The 14058-nt window shown below is 45.8% G+C and overlaps 1 protein-coding gene across 1 annotated transcript in view; it reads right to left on the bottom strand.

Moving 5' to 3' along the window:
- Positions 1–1514: 1514 nt before the first annotated feature.
- ETV5 (ETS variant transcription factor 5) overlaps positions 1515–14058 on the bottom strand; it is a 41723-nt gene continuing 29179 nt past the window's right edge. Inside the window, exons 10-13 of the mRNA XM_079976888.1 lie at positions 13934–14002; positions 13313–13482; positions 5707–5808; positions 1515–3678 (exon numbers count right to left, since the gene is read on the bottom strand). Of these exons, the coding sequence (XP_079833014.1) occupies positions 3457–3678; positions 5707–5808; positions 13313–13482; positions 13934–14002 (563 nt within the window). The 3' untranslated portion in view covers positions 1515–3456. The remainder of the gene's footprint in view (positions 3679–5706; positions 5809–13312; positions 13483–13933; positions 14003–14058) is intronic.

Consider the following 14058-nt stretch of genomic DNA (forward strand, 5'->3'; position numbering starts at 1 on the left):
TTATCTCCTAGTTCAAGACAGAGCACTTTGCTCTAGCTGCTATCAGGCTGCTCACACACCATGTCTGTAATCAGCTGATGCCATTCATAAGGATTTAGCTGTGATTTCTGTTACCTTCCAGGGACTGGGAAATGGAATTTCTCCAAAGGCCGGAGAAAGCACCATTCCAAGGGGCAAGGGGACAGGAGAGGGAGGGAGCACGATATAGGAAAGTGACCTGCTGCTAAATCCAGGTCATTGGTAAATGGTGCTCATCCAATGAACAAGTTGGAAATATATTCTCCTCCTGATTGCAAGGTAATGAAAGCTGATACTGAAAGACTGTGCATCCAAAAGCTCTGCAAAGTCCATCTTGGAAGCAGCATCTGCAGGGAAAGCATGTGTCCTTTAGGCTAGTAGTGATGAACTGTTCATAGTTTATCGATTAATTGCAAGCACAGAAGTTGGAGAGCATGTTATTGACAGGGGGCAGATGTAGAGTAACAGAAGCAAAAATTATAGGAAACTTGAGGCTTACTTAAGGCTTTCCCCCTTTTTAAGTGTCCATTTTGGGATCTGATCTTACTGCATCACTCTGTTTTACCCAGTTGCACAAGAGACATCAGTGTACGTAGCAGCCTGCCCTTCTAAATAATACTTTGACTGAAGAGCATCCCAAGTGAGTGCCACCACTATAGTGCAGTGGGCAGTGTGTTGTTCTGTCAGATTCAAAATGCTGCTCAGCTACGAAGCCTCTTGACTAGTCACAGTATCCAAGCCTAACCTATCACAGAGCTGATGTGAGGATCAAGGGACTAATGAGAACACAGCCATATATACTAGTCCTGAGCTCCTTCTAGGAAGGGCAGAATTGAACAATGCAGCCTCTTTATTCCTGGGATTGAGGTGAGATGGGTGTGACTGTGGCCCTCCAAATAGTGTTGGATTCCCAGTTTCTATCAGCCCCAGCCGGTGAGGAATTATAGAGTAACATTTTGGGGGACAGGTATTGTAGGGGAAGCTGTAGAAGTGCTAGCAAGGTGAGAACAAGAAGAAATCGAGGGCAAGAGATGTTGATTTTTAGAGGAAAACAAACTTTTGGGTCAAAACACCTTATGATAAGACATTCTGCGAAAACCGCTCACTTCCATGTCCGTTGAATAAAGAGGTCCTTGAAATAGTGCTAATTTTGAGGAAACAAGATTGCTTTCTTGAGGGACTGCAGCCCAGCAGGCAAAACTGAGGTGAAGGCAAAACTGAGACAGAACAAGCCCCCTCCCTCGGTGTGCTGTTCTGGGTTTTATTCCTGAGTTTCCCCCTGAGCAAATTTCAGGGTGTGTGAGGGGAACGAGAAGGGAGGAGGAAAGCCCCATTGTGGAAGACCTTGCATAGGGGCTCCGTTTTGGGGGTTTGTTAGGTGAATCCTGCCCAGGGATAGAGCTTTCCAGACCTCCAGGAGCAGACAGGGCAGTGTCAATCCATTTCTGCATGGCAGTGCTGGTAACACAACTGAATGAGAGGGAGCACACCAGCAGTGCCTGAACAGAAAGCAAAAATCCTTTATTGTACACAGTACAGAATGTAATGCAGCTTTGCAGGAGATATATTATATAGCCCTGCTCAGGCAACAGTCATTTCACATCAATCCTCAGATTAAGCCTTTCTGCACTATAGACTTCCCATAACCAATTAAACAAAGCGAAACCCACTGTTTTGGTTAAGCCCTGGGGGCATAATTTGGGGGTGGGGGCGCTGCAGCTGACTTTGCTGCTGCCCTGTGCTTTTTTTGACAGGCCACGTGATACTTTCTGGGGAGAGTTGCTGAGTCGTCTACAAAGAGTTAATCTTCATACTTTAAAAAAGAAGACGTGAAGTTAGTCAAAAACCCAAACAAAGTTATCAAAGCAGAAAGAGAAATCCTATACAGCATTTACAACAAAAATTGGAGTCCGCAGGGAAAGATATGCATATTTGGGTCAAGCACGGTACAGGTGCATGCTGAATGCAGCTCGCAGCAAGAAAAGGGGGAATTTCTGAAGGATCCAGAGATGTTTTACATATAATGATCAACTCTGACCAATTCCCCTTCCTCTCTGATTTTTCTTTTCTTTTTTTTTTACAAACCCAAGTTTTTTTTATATATATATATATATTCCTTTTTAAAAAATCCTCTTAAAATATGCAACTTGCATGAACTGAAGGAGGGTAATACAACTTACAGATGAAGCTAAAAAATATGTCTGTATACACATCTTGCACCTCTCTTGCTCGCAAGCCTAGGGAGAACTGGAAAAGGTAGTTCAGCTGTTACAAGACGATGCCGCCACACGGTCAGGACTGCCCTGCCTGGGAGAAGTTCAATGGCTGGAGCTGCCTTGTATTATATACATACAGTCCCCAGTTGCAGGGAAAGCCAAGCAGCTTGCATTTGCTGCTGCTGTTGCTGTTGCTGCTGCTGCTGTGCGGGAGCATACTCTGAATGCAGAGCACACTGTACAAACTGTCCTGGACAGCATCCACTGCAGAACAGCACAAAGCAGATATTCACATGGAAGGGCAAGGGACTCCACCCCCCCGCCGCCACAGCAACCTTCGCGTTGGCGCTGCTTGAAGCAAAAAAGCAGCAGCTCAGCTTTGCCAAAAGCTGGTTTAGCCTTAAGATACAAAAACCTACAAAAAACCTGGTTACAAATGTTGCCCCACAACATAAAAAGAGTTTTGGCCGAGCCCCCGACTTCCCCTAAAAGCAAGCCATCCATGCGCAGCCTTGCAACAGAGGGGGTGGCCAAGTGCCTGTGTGGCTCATAGGGATCTGGTAGGTTAAGTGCTGTCCTTTATGTTGGGTTTGCTTATTATGGACCAAAATTATTATTATCATTATTATTATTATAACACAAAACAAATAAAAATAATCAGAAGGAAAGGCTTCCTCAGATTGAAGAGCTGTCGACTGAGAACCCAGAGGGGCTGAGCTAATTCAGCCATGCCAGGAGAAGCACCACACTAAGCCGTGACCCATCCGAAAAGGGCTTATTCTGCACTGGCTCCTTAGCATCCGGGAGCCCTTTCCATTATACAAGGTAGAAACAAGGATTGTGATTGTTACATAGCGTATTTTCTTGACATTTGCTAATCACACACTGTCTATTCAAGTCCTGTGAACATCTTTTTGTCACACACGACCCTAAGCAACCGGGCCCAGAAGACACCCCCTGTTGCAAGTCCCTCCCCAGCTGTTCTTCACGGTGGCAGCCGAAGCGATCCGCAACAGGAGGCCCTACTCACTAGCCATGCTACTGTCTGTCTTCAAGGTGGAGGGCCGTTAAAAGTATTTTAGGCTCTTCCGATAATATTTGCAAAGAGCAGTTTTATGAACAGCAGAAATTCTTTACAAAGAAACAACAAAAACAAAACATTTTTGCCCTTATTTGTTGGAACCGGAGTCTCTTAAGGTCAGCATTCGAGCTGCCTGGTGAGTCAGTAAGCAAAGCCCTCGGCGTAGGGGAGGTTGCTGCAGTGATCCAGGTCCAGGAGGTATGCGGAGTTGTCTTCAAAGTGTGTCAGAGGTAAGGTGTCATCTTCGTTCACATGGCAGTCTGGTTCAGCTTTTAAGAACGGGCGCTGATTGTCAGGGAAGGCCATGGAGAAGAGGGCGTCGGGGTCACAAACAAACTTGTAGACATACCGCTCTCCAGCCACCTTAAAAAAAGAAGACGGGCAATACAGGTAAGGAAGGGGCAGGTATGTATGACTGCATATATGGATGGATGGTTCAATTGCCATGTGAAGATGGATTAACAGGCAGGAAGTTATGCAGGAGAGACAGGAAGTGAAGAGTCATTGTTATAGCAGTTGTAACATGTTCTTCAGGGGTTTCTTTCTAATTGTTACTGCCCTTTATTACTTTCCAGTAGCAACATAACTTCTCAAAATCTGTTGTGAAGAAAGAGTGCAGAGCATGTGCAAGCAAGTGCCTTTCAAAAACCTGGCTTTTTATTTTATCCGTTCTAGGATATTCGTACAAGTCTGTAAAGCATTATAGCTAGGCTGTGTGAGAGCTGAGATTCTACAAGAACATTGCAGAAGTGTAGGCTGCAGTATATTAGTCATCATGAGAAAACCATTCTTTTAATTAATTTGTTTATTTGAAGGATATTTCTAGCTCTTAAGCTGGCAAAAATAGACTCAAAAGTATGCCTGGTGAAATCTCAGAACCTGAGAGTGGGATGGGCAGGATATATACTGAATGAGGGCAAGGCTAAGTGTAGTCTGCCGTTGTGCAGGAAGATGTTTGCACAGAATACACAAAGAACTTGCAATATACACCTTTCAAAAGGAATAAACTGGAGGAGATGACATAATGTAAGAAAACAGGTTTGCTGTGAGGTTGGGGCACAGTTACTTATGTCATAATATATTTCTTAGTATTTAAGGTGCCACAGACTCTTTGAAATGCTTTGCTAAGGTGACAATGCAGAATTGGAATGGCAATCTCAAAGGCTCCATTCTTTGAACAATAGTGCCTGCTGGGGTTCAGTCCATGTCACACAACCTTCAGAGAAGCAAAGAAAACAAAAGTAAGCCTTGACAAGCTACTTGGGAACTTCAAGTCAGGTTTAGATGTGGTGGAGTTTATCAGTTTGCATTTCTTAGTGCAGAAAGTATTTATCTGATGTGTAGCGATCTTTCATATTCTAATTAATTCAAGAGGGTTCTGGAAGCTTCTCTGTGTGAAAGAAAGAAGCAGAAGGTTCATGATGTTTGGGTTATTCCTTCAGAGAAGCTGAGTACAGCTGGCTTAAACTGGCTCTCTCATCTCTTCTGTCAAGGTCTTGCTGACTATAAAAATAGGCAAGAAGGAGCCTGGGTTTCACTTTCTCTTTCTCTCTTTCTTCCTCCTGAGGTGGTGTTCTGTACATAGTATATTTAGTGTTAAAATAACTTATAGTAAGTCTAAACCTTAAGTTTAAGTTAAGTCTGCTGCAACTGGATTTCTTATGGACAGTCCAATCCTCAATGTATTGGATTTGTGACCATTATGCTCATTTGCATTTAGTAGCAGTAAAACTCTGCTGGATGAACTATTAATTGCCTCTGGTCTATTTTTTGGGAATCCTGCAATGTGTTTAAGTTTTTACTCTGCTCACTATACACTGGAATCTGCCCCTGGATCAATAGTGAGTAGAATGTCAATGACAAACTTCCTGCAGAACTGTAACTGATAAAGAAGTGTTACAGACTTTGCTTTTAGACAATGCAGTATATACCTAACCAAGCGACTTCAAACATCAAAAGACATACTATGGAAAAGGTCCCAGGGAGGGTACTGAGAAATCTCAGGTGCAACCAGCAGCAGGGAGTGGCTCGCAACACTCATGAAACTATGTTCCGTGCAACAAATGCAAGAGATATTAGTGTACTATTGGATGGAGGAAGAGAAGAATCTTCTCACACACAACCTAGTATTGCAGCTTTAGGACTGGGGAAATTAAATGTCGACGGTGCAAAGAAATGAAAAATCAATTTGCTTTTTTGCATGCTGTAAACTGATTGTCTGGAAATGCCCCAAGAAATGGTGTGTTGGCTGTCTTCCCTCCAATTAGGCAGATGGAACAGGAGGAAGAGTGGTCCTGAAAAGTAAGCCATAACTGTGCCAAAGACTGTTCCTTTACAACCACACAGCTCTCACGTACCAAGGATGTTCAGAGGAAGGAGTGGGCTGCTCACCTTTTGCATTATGCCTTTTTCATAGTAGTAGCGCAGAGAACGGCTGAGCTTGTCGTAGTTCATTGCTGGACGATTCTTCTGGATCCCCCACCGACGAGCTACCTAAGAAGGTGAAGAATACAGCCATGAAGCTCTGCAGTGCTTGTCAAGTGTTTTGGCATATTGGTTGGAAAGTCTTTGTGATCAAGCCCCTCCCTCTAGAGGAGACACAAATACCACCAGCAAGGCCACAGGTTCTGAACTACAGTGGTACCTCTGGTTACGTACTTAATTCATTCCGGAGGTCTGTTCTTAACCTGAAACTGTTCTTAACCTGAAGCACCACTTTAGCTAATGGGGCCTCTCGCTGCTGCTGCGCGGTTTCTGTTCTCATCCTGAAGCAAAGTTCTTAACCCGAGGTACTATTTCTGGGTTAGCAGAGTCTGTAACCTGAAGTGTATGTAACCTGAGGTACCACTGTACTTTTATGCAGGCCTAGGTTGGGTGAATCAAACAGGGCACTGGGATCTTCCAGGGGGCCTTACCATGACACCTATGAAGCCACTGAGCCTCCTTGGCCCCCTTGGTTATGAGGAGGTGAGGGGAATTGCCCTTTCCTCCCTTGAAAAGCACAAAGTTGAATAAGGAAGTTGGAAAAGTGATACTCCTCCCCTCCCCTTTCAGCTCTATGTACTTTTCAAAGGCTCAGAAAAAAATCTGCTGGATCCATATTTTACCCAGATCCCTTGGGAAAGCAAAATTTGTGCATGCATGCTTTCTTTCTATTTGTAAAGAGGGAGGGGAAAGAAGTGGTGGTACCCATGGCAAATCAATCCACATGTGTCCATAGGCCTAAAAGACTGGAGGATTCCCCCCCCCCACTTAGCACATAGTTAATTGTTGCTTCTTGGTGCTTCACAAAGTCACACACAACCAGCCAAACTTTGCTGGCCAGGGCACAGAGTATTGACCAACAGACCTTTAGCATGTCACACTTTTTGACTGCAATGGAAACCAAAGCCAGCAAGGCATGACTAGGAAACCCAACAATGCTGCAGTGAGTGTGTTCCTAATGGGTTGCAAGAGCACCGACTCAATTCTAATATGATTCTGGAGCAGTTGTGTGGAGGGGATTACTCATTTTAGCTCTCTTTGGGAGCAGGTTCTGATGACATAAGCCTGCTGCCAACCAACCCACTGTTTCCCAGGGGATTTCTGGAATGGACAATCTGCAAGGCACTCAGAGAAGATTAATGGGATTTCCTTGCACTAAGTGCACCGAGGCAGCTTGCATCCACCTGAGGCATCACAAAGGCCCAGAACAGCAGTCCGAGCCAATACACAGGGTGTTTCCAGTTGCCTCAGCAGCTAAGCAGATAGCTACATTCGTATGGTGCACCCGGTCAGTTTGGTTTTTCATCAGAGCAAAGAAAGAGGAATGGAGATGCAAGGATCAATTAAATAGGTTCACCCTCCTCAGAGAAAGCAGCACCATGCCTCACTGCAGCTCCAACACAGAGAAAAGCATCTACTTCCTACTACCTACCTCTCTGCCCCTTCTCCATCTATTACAGGATTTCAATTAAAGCTCCAGGAAAACCTCCAACAGAACTGACATCTTGCTTCCCTTCGCACTCAGCTTTTCCTGTCCTGCCACCCTGAGCACAGCTCCTCTCTCGTACCCTGAGGAGGAACATGTCTGGAGCAAAGCACAGCAGCACGCATACAGCAGCGCTTAGCAAGTTCAACAGCACACCAGTTGCCGCAGTGTCAAAAGGAAGAAAAAGCACAAGAAGCTCTGCTGTGTTGTTTTAAGGCAACAGAGAGCAATAGGCTTCTCAGTATCGTGGGGGACTGAGCCTCTCTTAACAGGCTCCAGGATGGAAGCATGTTCGGTTACATTTTGCATGTTCAGACACAAGTTCTTTGCATATGGATGTAACGGCAGGAAGAGAGCGGAGAGTGCGTTGCCAATGCACAGATTCCAAGCAGCCCTGAAGCTGCTGTTACATAATCATCTCTCAGCACACGGGCTTTGATTACGCGGTAAGAGCTTCCTCTTGCTGCTGCACAGCAGGGCACAGAAAGCCACAAACTCCTCCAAAGCCCCTTATCCTCTCGCTGGACCATAGGGTCAGAAAGCAAGGTCTTTTAACAGCCTTTTGATCATATAAGAGAGCCCACTTCCATTTACTTGGGGCAGACTTCATTGAGAGGAGAGGCTTCAAATGTATAAAGCTTTTCACCTTGTGTGCGTGGGGAGCAGGACCCTGCAATGTGGCTGTGCATTTCCCACTTGCGCTCCTCTGGCGTACTCGCCAAAGGAAAACTGCCAGACAGCGCAAGATTCATGGCTAAAGCATTTCCAGATCAAAGCCGTGCCTTTTCCTAATGGAGAGGGAGTGAAACGGCCGACTCTCACAGACCTCTGACTAGAGGGGGGGGGCCCTGCCAAATTGTTGTTTGAAAAACCACAATTTCCATGCCGAGTGTACTGTATATTATGGATAATTACCCACCATGCACTGCCTGGCTCAGCTGTGCAGCTGGTTTCAATTATTAGTCAAACAGCTTCCTTCTCTGTATCATTCAGCACAACCCAGCACACCACAAGATTCCTCTCGGTAATTTCAAGGGTTTATTTACAAAAACCAGTGTCTCCACAGGGCGACGACAGAGCAAAGCCTACTCAGCAACAGAGGGAATTAGCAGAAAGCCTTTCTGCAAGGCACAACCAAGTGTCTGAAGCTTAATGAGAAAAGTGGGGCGTGGGGGGGGGGGGGAGAGGGGGGATGCGGTAGAGGGGAAGTAGGGGGAGAGAGAGGGATGAGCCAATACGAATAAAATTGGAAGCATAAGAAATCCATTGCTAAAAATATATGTGTTAGGAAGCTCATATGTGTAATTGCAAAAAATAAGATGTGTTATGTTGTCACAAAGTAATTTAATACCTGCAGTGATAATGCATAATGAACAATATGAAAGACAAAACGCTGAAAATACAAATAGACAAAAATACAGCAGGATCGCCGAAGAATGGATGCTTTTGAATTATGGTGCTGGAGGAGACTCTTGAGAGTCCCATGGACTGCAAGAAGATCAAACCTATCCATTCCTAAGGAAATCAGCCCTGAGTGCTCACTGGAAGGACAGATCGTGAAGCTGAGGCTCCAATACTTTGGCCACCTCATGAGAAGAGAAGACTCCCTGGAAAAGACCCTGATGTTGGGAAAGATGGAGGGCACAAGGAGAAGGGGACGACAGAGGACAAGATGGTTGGACCGTGTTCTTGAAGCTACTAACGTGAGTTTGACCAAACTGCGCGAGGCAGTGAAAGACAGGAGTGCCTGGCGTGCTCTGGTCCATGGGATCACGAAGAGTCAGACACAACTAAATAACTAAACAACAACACAGCAGGATCATGTAGAAACCAAGTTCAAGGTCTTACTATCCAATGTGAGTCTCTGTTTCCTGATTTCATCACTATGAAACGTTTTCTTTGTGTTTTGTATCAATCTCAGTCTACTTAACCAATTTAGGTTATCTTTATTAATGAAGAAGCACATCAGCAAGAAAAATAAACACACCAAACTTTTAATCATTGATGGTGCTTCAGGTATTTTACCTTTTAAAAAGGAAGTGCTTATTCCCAGTCATTGAATATGACCTGCAAAAACAAACTACTCTTTCAAACTATAATGAAAAATATTGTTATAGTTTATGATTGCTGCAGAGCTGCAAAATTTGACATGCAGCAAACACACATTGCAGCCTCTCTAAGAATGCTGAGAGCAATAGTTTTCTACCATAACTGATTAACAAATGGGTAGCTTTTTTTTTTGGCCTTCCCACTGATACGTTCCCCATGAATAAGAATTGTCCGAAATGGGTGAATGAACTAGCCTCCCATCAGCATTTTTTCAGAACATTGAGAAAATAGCTCCACTGCGTTGATGGACTTCTGAACAATTCTATCCCTATGAGGTCACTGTTTATCTTGGTCTTCCATTTATTTTATATTTCCAGTGTCTTTATATTTTGTTCTACTCACTGCATATTATTGCTGCAGTTTACCAATCACATGGTGGACCAAGAAGCAGAACTGTTTTTCACGTTACAGTGTTTAGCTTTATATTTATTTGTTTAAAAGGGGGTAGACTTCTTGTGCCTCTAGTTATGAGAAAAGAAGCACATTCTCTGTACCTGCTATCTGGGGAGCTGTTATGGAAAGCCAAGTAAGCTGTGCCAAAGGACCAGGAAGAAAACAACATGCAAGAAATGGATCCTGGCTAGACTCTGTGTTATGTGCTGTCTATTTTTTACATTTGCAAATGTTGATTGGTTTTTATATCGTGCACATTTGTAAAACTAACAACAACTCACCCACAACTTTCCCTAAAAGCTGATGAGAAGCAAACAGCAAAACAAAAGAACAGAAAAAACAAACAAAGCAGAAATCAGTATGGAAAGAAAAGGGTAAGGGATAGCTCAGCATTAGCACTCAGCACCTGCAGGTAGATGGTGGGACCTGCATATCCCCAGTGAGTCCCACAGTGAGACCCTTTATCATCCAAAGGGCAGAATCTGACTATATGCTATATTTCAGAGAAGTTTCATGAAATCAGGAAGAAATTTTCCTGCTCTAAACTTGGAGCTGGTGGTTGCAGGGGCAGAAGATAAACCCTGACTCCCCAACAGCTCAGAGCTTTGGGGTGTGTGGAGGTTGGCTCTGCCAATGGATTATATGCCACTTGGTCCTACTCAAAAGAGACCCACTGACATTAACGAACATGACTTAGTTTAAACAGATCTACTCTGGATAGCAAGGGACACGGGTGGCACTGTGGGTTAAACCACAGAGCCTAGGACTTGCCGATCAGAAGGTCAGCGGTTCGAATCCCCTCGACAGGGTGAGCTCCCGTTGCTTGGTCCCTGCTCCTGCCAACCTAGCAGTTTGAAAGCATGTCAAAGTGCAAGTAGATAAATAGGTACCGCTCCGGCGGGAAGGTAAATGACATTTCCGTGCGCTGCTCTGGTTCGCCAGAAGCGGCTTAGAAGCGGAAGCTGTATGCCGGCTCCCTCGGCCAGTAAAGCAAGATGAGCGCCGCAACCCCAAAGTTGGCCACGACTGGACCTAATGGTCAGGGGTCCCTTTACCTTTACTCTGGATAGCATTTAGTTAGGTACAACCCTCTGTGCCTTGTGTTCCGAAACTGAACACCCAACAGGTATAGGAGCAATTCCCCACTTTGTTGACTCCACAGTGGTTCTGAGCTACAGGAGGAAGGTTCCCTGCTTGCTCTGCCTCTGCGCCCAATGGGTGCTCCAATCTCAGGGGACCCATCAGGTGCAGATACAGGCCCCCCCACCTCCCCTTTCCACCTTGGAGATGGGAGACAAAGGCTTGCTATAGTTCTGCGCTTGCACCCACCAAGAGTAGATTTCAAAGAAATTTCAGGTTGGGGCTGGGGAGAGTGCAGGTTTCACCCCCTCTCCTCTGTAGCTCCAGGATCTGAAGGAAGCCTTAGGCTCATCTTGCACATCAGAGCCCGCCTCACGTTTTGCACTCGGGCCTCCCTCGCCATGAGATTATCAGACCCTGCCAATGCTCTTCTTGAAGACCAAGACTGCAAGTGGAGTCCCACAACTTCCTCACCCCACCTGGTTCAGAGTCAAAGCCACTTTTGAGAAAGTGTGCAGGGGCCCCAGTGTGAACTGAACAGAACGTTCTGTTGAGTCAGGCAGTGTCTAATAGGTTGCAGTCGTGCTCCAGAATCAGAGCCTCATACAAGGTGCATTGTGTTTGGTCTAATCCAATTGCATTTGATCTCTAATAAGGTTATAAAACCACACTAGCTGGACAACATCTTCTGAAGACTGAAAGACAACCCAAGCAGTTAAGACAGGGAGCCATTGCTGGCAAATAATCAGGCCCAGGAACAGCCAAACTAAGCAAGTTTGTGCTCAACAGGTTCAGCAAGAAATGTGGAAGCAGAGCCTTGTGCCATCTGCTGCTCTGAAGTTTCCCCATCTGACCTTAATGTGGACCGGGAAAGAACGAACAAGCAAATAAATAACAAAGCCAAAAATGGCTTCTTTTACAGCAGGCATAGGCAACCTTCGGCCCTCTAGATGTTTTGGACTACAATTCCCACCATCCCTGACCACTGGTCCTGTTAGCTAGGGATCATGGGAGTTGTAGGCCAAAACATCTGCAGGGCCAAAGGTTGCCTATGCCCGATTTACAGCATCTCTGCCCACTGTTGTAGCCCTGGACATTGAGCCCTGCCATCTGCAACTTGGAGTAAGTTAATAATGAGGAAAGATGGATGTACTTGTGCCCTTGCCAAGTTGCCACATGAAATGCCTGCATAGTGCACCACTGCTCAGCAGTGTATGAGGCAGATTTGGAAGTTACACTGGAAGCACCAACAAGAGGTACCCTGTTCATGCATAGTGTGCAAAAGGTGACATCACACACTTCTACCGTGGGTAGATATAGGAACTGTCACCACATCGGGTGCTGATGCATCTCTGCATGAGGGCAATGCTCAGCCAGCATGGCACACATCATTGGTATTTTCTCTCGGGAGCACTTGTCATGCCATGTCCCTGCCTCAACAGGCATCATTCCAGGTTGGGTGCGCCAGTATCAGTGAACTGCAGCCATTGTGTACCACCAGGCAGACTTACAAAAGCTCCTGAACAAGCATCTGGGTTGCTGGCTACCCTGCAACTGGTCCTGAACCACTGCTATTCTATTCTCAACATCAGTCATTTAAGACAGAAAAGGATAGTTGGGAAGGAATTAGGACAAAACCACCAACTTTTTGCAATCTTTCTGGTACATGTCCAATTTTAAAGGGGTAAAGGGGACCCCTGACCATTAGATCCAGTCGTGACCAACTCTGGGGTTGCGGCGCTCATCTCACTTTATTGGCCGAGGGAGCCAGCGTACAGCTTCCGGGTCGTGTGGCCAGCATGACTAAGCCGCTTCTGGCCAACCAGGGCAGCGCACGGAAACGCTGTTTACCTTCCCGCCAGAGCGGTACCTATTTATCTACTTGCAATGGCGTGCTTTTGAACTGCTAGGTTGGCAGGAGCAGGGACCAAGCAATGGGAGCTCACCCCGTCACGGGGATTCGAACTGCTGACCTTCTGATCAGCAAGTCCTAGGCTCTGTGGTTTAACCCACAGCACCACCCGCATCCCCTGTCCAATTTTAGCACCAAGCAAAAACACACACACCAGTTTCCACCATAAGGCCGAAGTCATCACCAGCCCTACTCCACAACCTCTGTGCCCCCTTCAGTTAGCCAGACCCCAAACCTTCCCAATCTGGCAGGTCTCTCCTAGTGCTACTAGGCCCTCGGGTTAAGTGGCTTGGTCCAGAGGTCAACAGAAGCTAAGCAGCAGCAATTCACATCAGCCAGCCTAAGGTCTCATCCAGCTCCCTTCTCCCAGTGACACTTTCATTCGAACTTCAAGTATTTCATCCTCTGTTACATTCTAGTAGGCTTCCAGCCATTCTGTCAGCTGAAATTCAAACCTTTTGTTTTGACAGTCAGTAAATTAAAAGTGCAACCGTCATAGCCATTTTGGAGGCTCACTCTCAGATTTCTTTTACCTCTTCTGGCTCAATCAGCTTGAACTCCATGCCCCTGCCAGTCCAGGCGATGAAGTGAGCATTGGCTGGGTCGTCGAGGAGTGTGACGAGGAACTGCCACAGCTGGAGCGACCCTCGCCTCTGGTATGGAGGTCCTTCACGATATACTGTGGGTTCTTGCTTCACTTTACCTGTTCCCAACAACGGCAACACACACCAGTTAGAACTGACATCCCAAGTGCCTCAACCTATCCCCTGCTGCAGTTTCCATTAACTTCTGGATATCTGAAAGAAGCCAGGTGAGCGAGGAAGTGGCTACACATCTGGCTGCGGATGCTGCTTCTTCTTTTTTTTACTCCTCTCCCCATGAAGCAATATGCTATATAGGCAGCTGAGTGTGAAAGCAACTCTGCACCTGGCTGGCAGCACTTCCTTCATAGGCTTTAGCATCCAATTGATTGGCACTTAGCTCCACTCCTGGAGCCCTATGTCTTGCAGCAAATTTCCCCATAATATTCAGCACAAGCGAGGTATTTTATTGAAGCCCATGGGCGAATTGGCTAATCAGTGGCCAATTCTGACCTCTCTAGAGTTCTGCAAAATCTCTTCATCCCAGACAAACCTAAGCGGACAGTCCCTTACCTTCCATCCTCTCTGGTACAACACAGGTGTCATCAAAGTAGAGCCGGGCATCTTTCTCATAGGGGAATCCTAGGAAGATAAAATACACATCTATTAGCTCACCACAAATTCTCTGCAATGTATTG

The sequence above is a fragment of the Podarcis cretensis genome (assembly GCF_951804945.1).
Source record: "Podarcis cretensis genome assembly, chromosome: 5".
Lineage (NCBI taxonomy): Eukaryota > Metazoa > Chordata > Lepidosauria > Squamata > Lacertidae > Podarcis > Podarcis cretensis.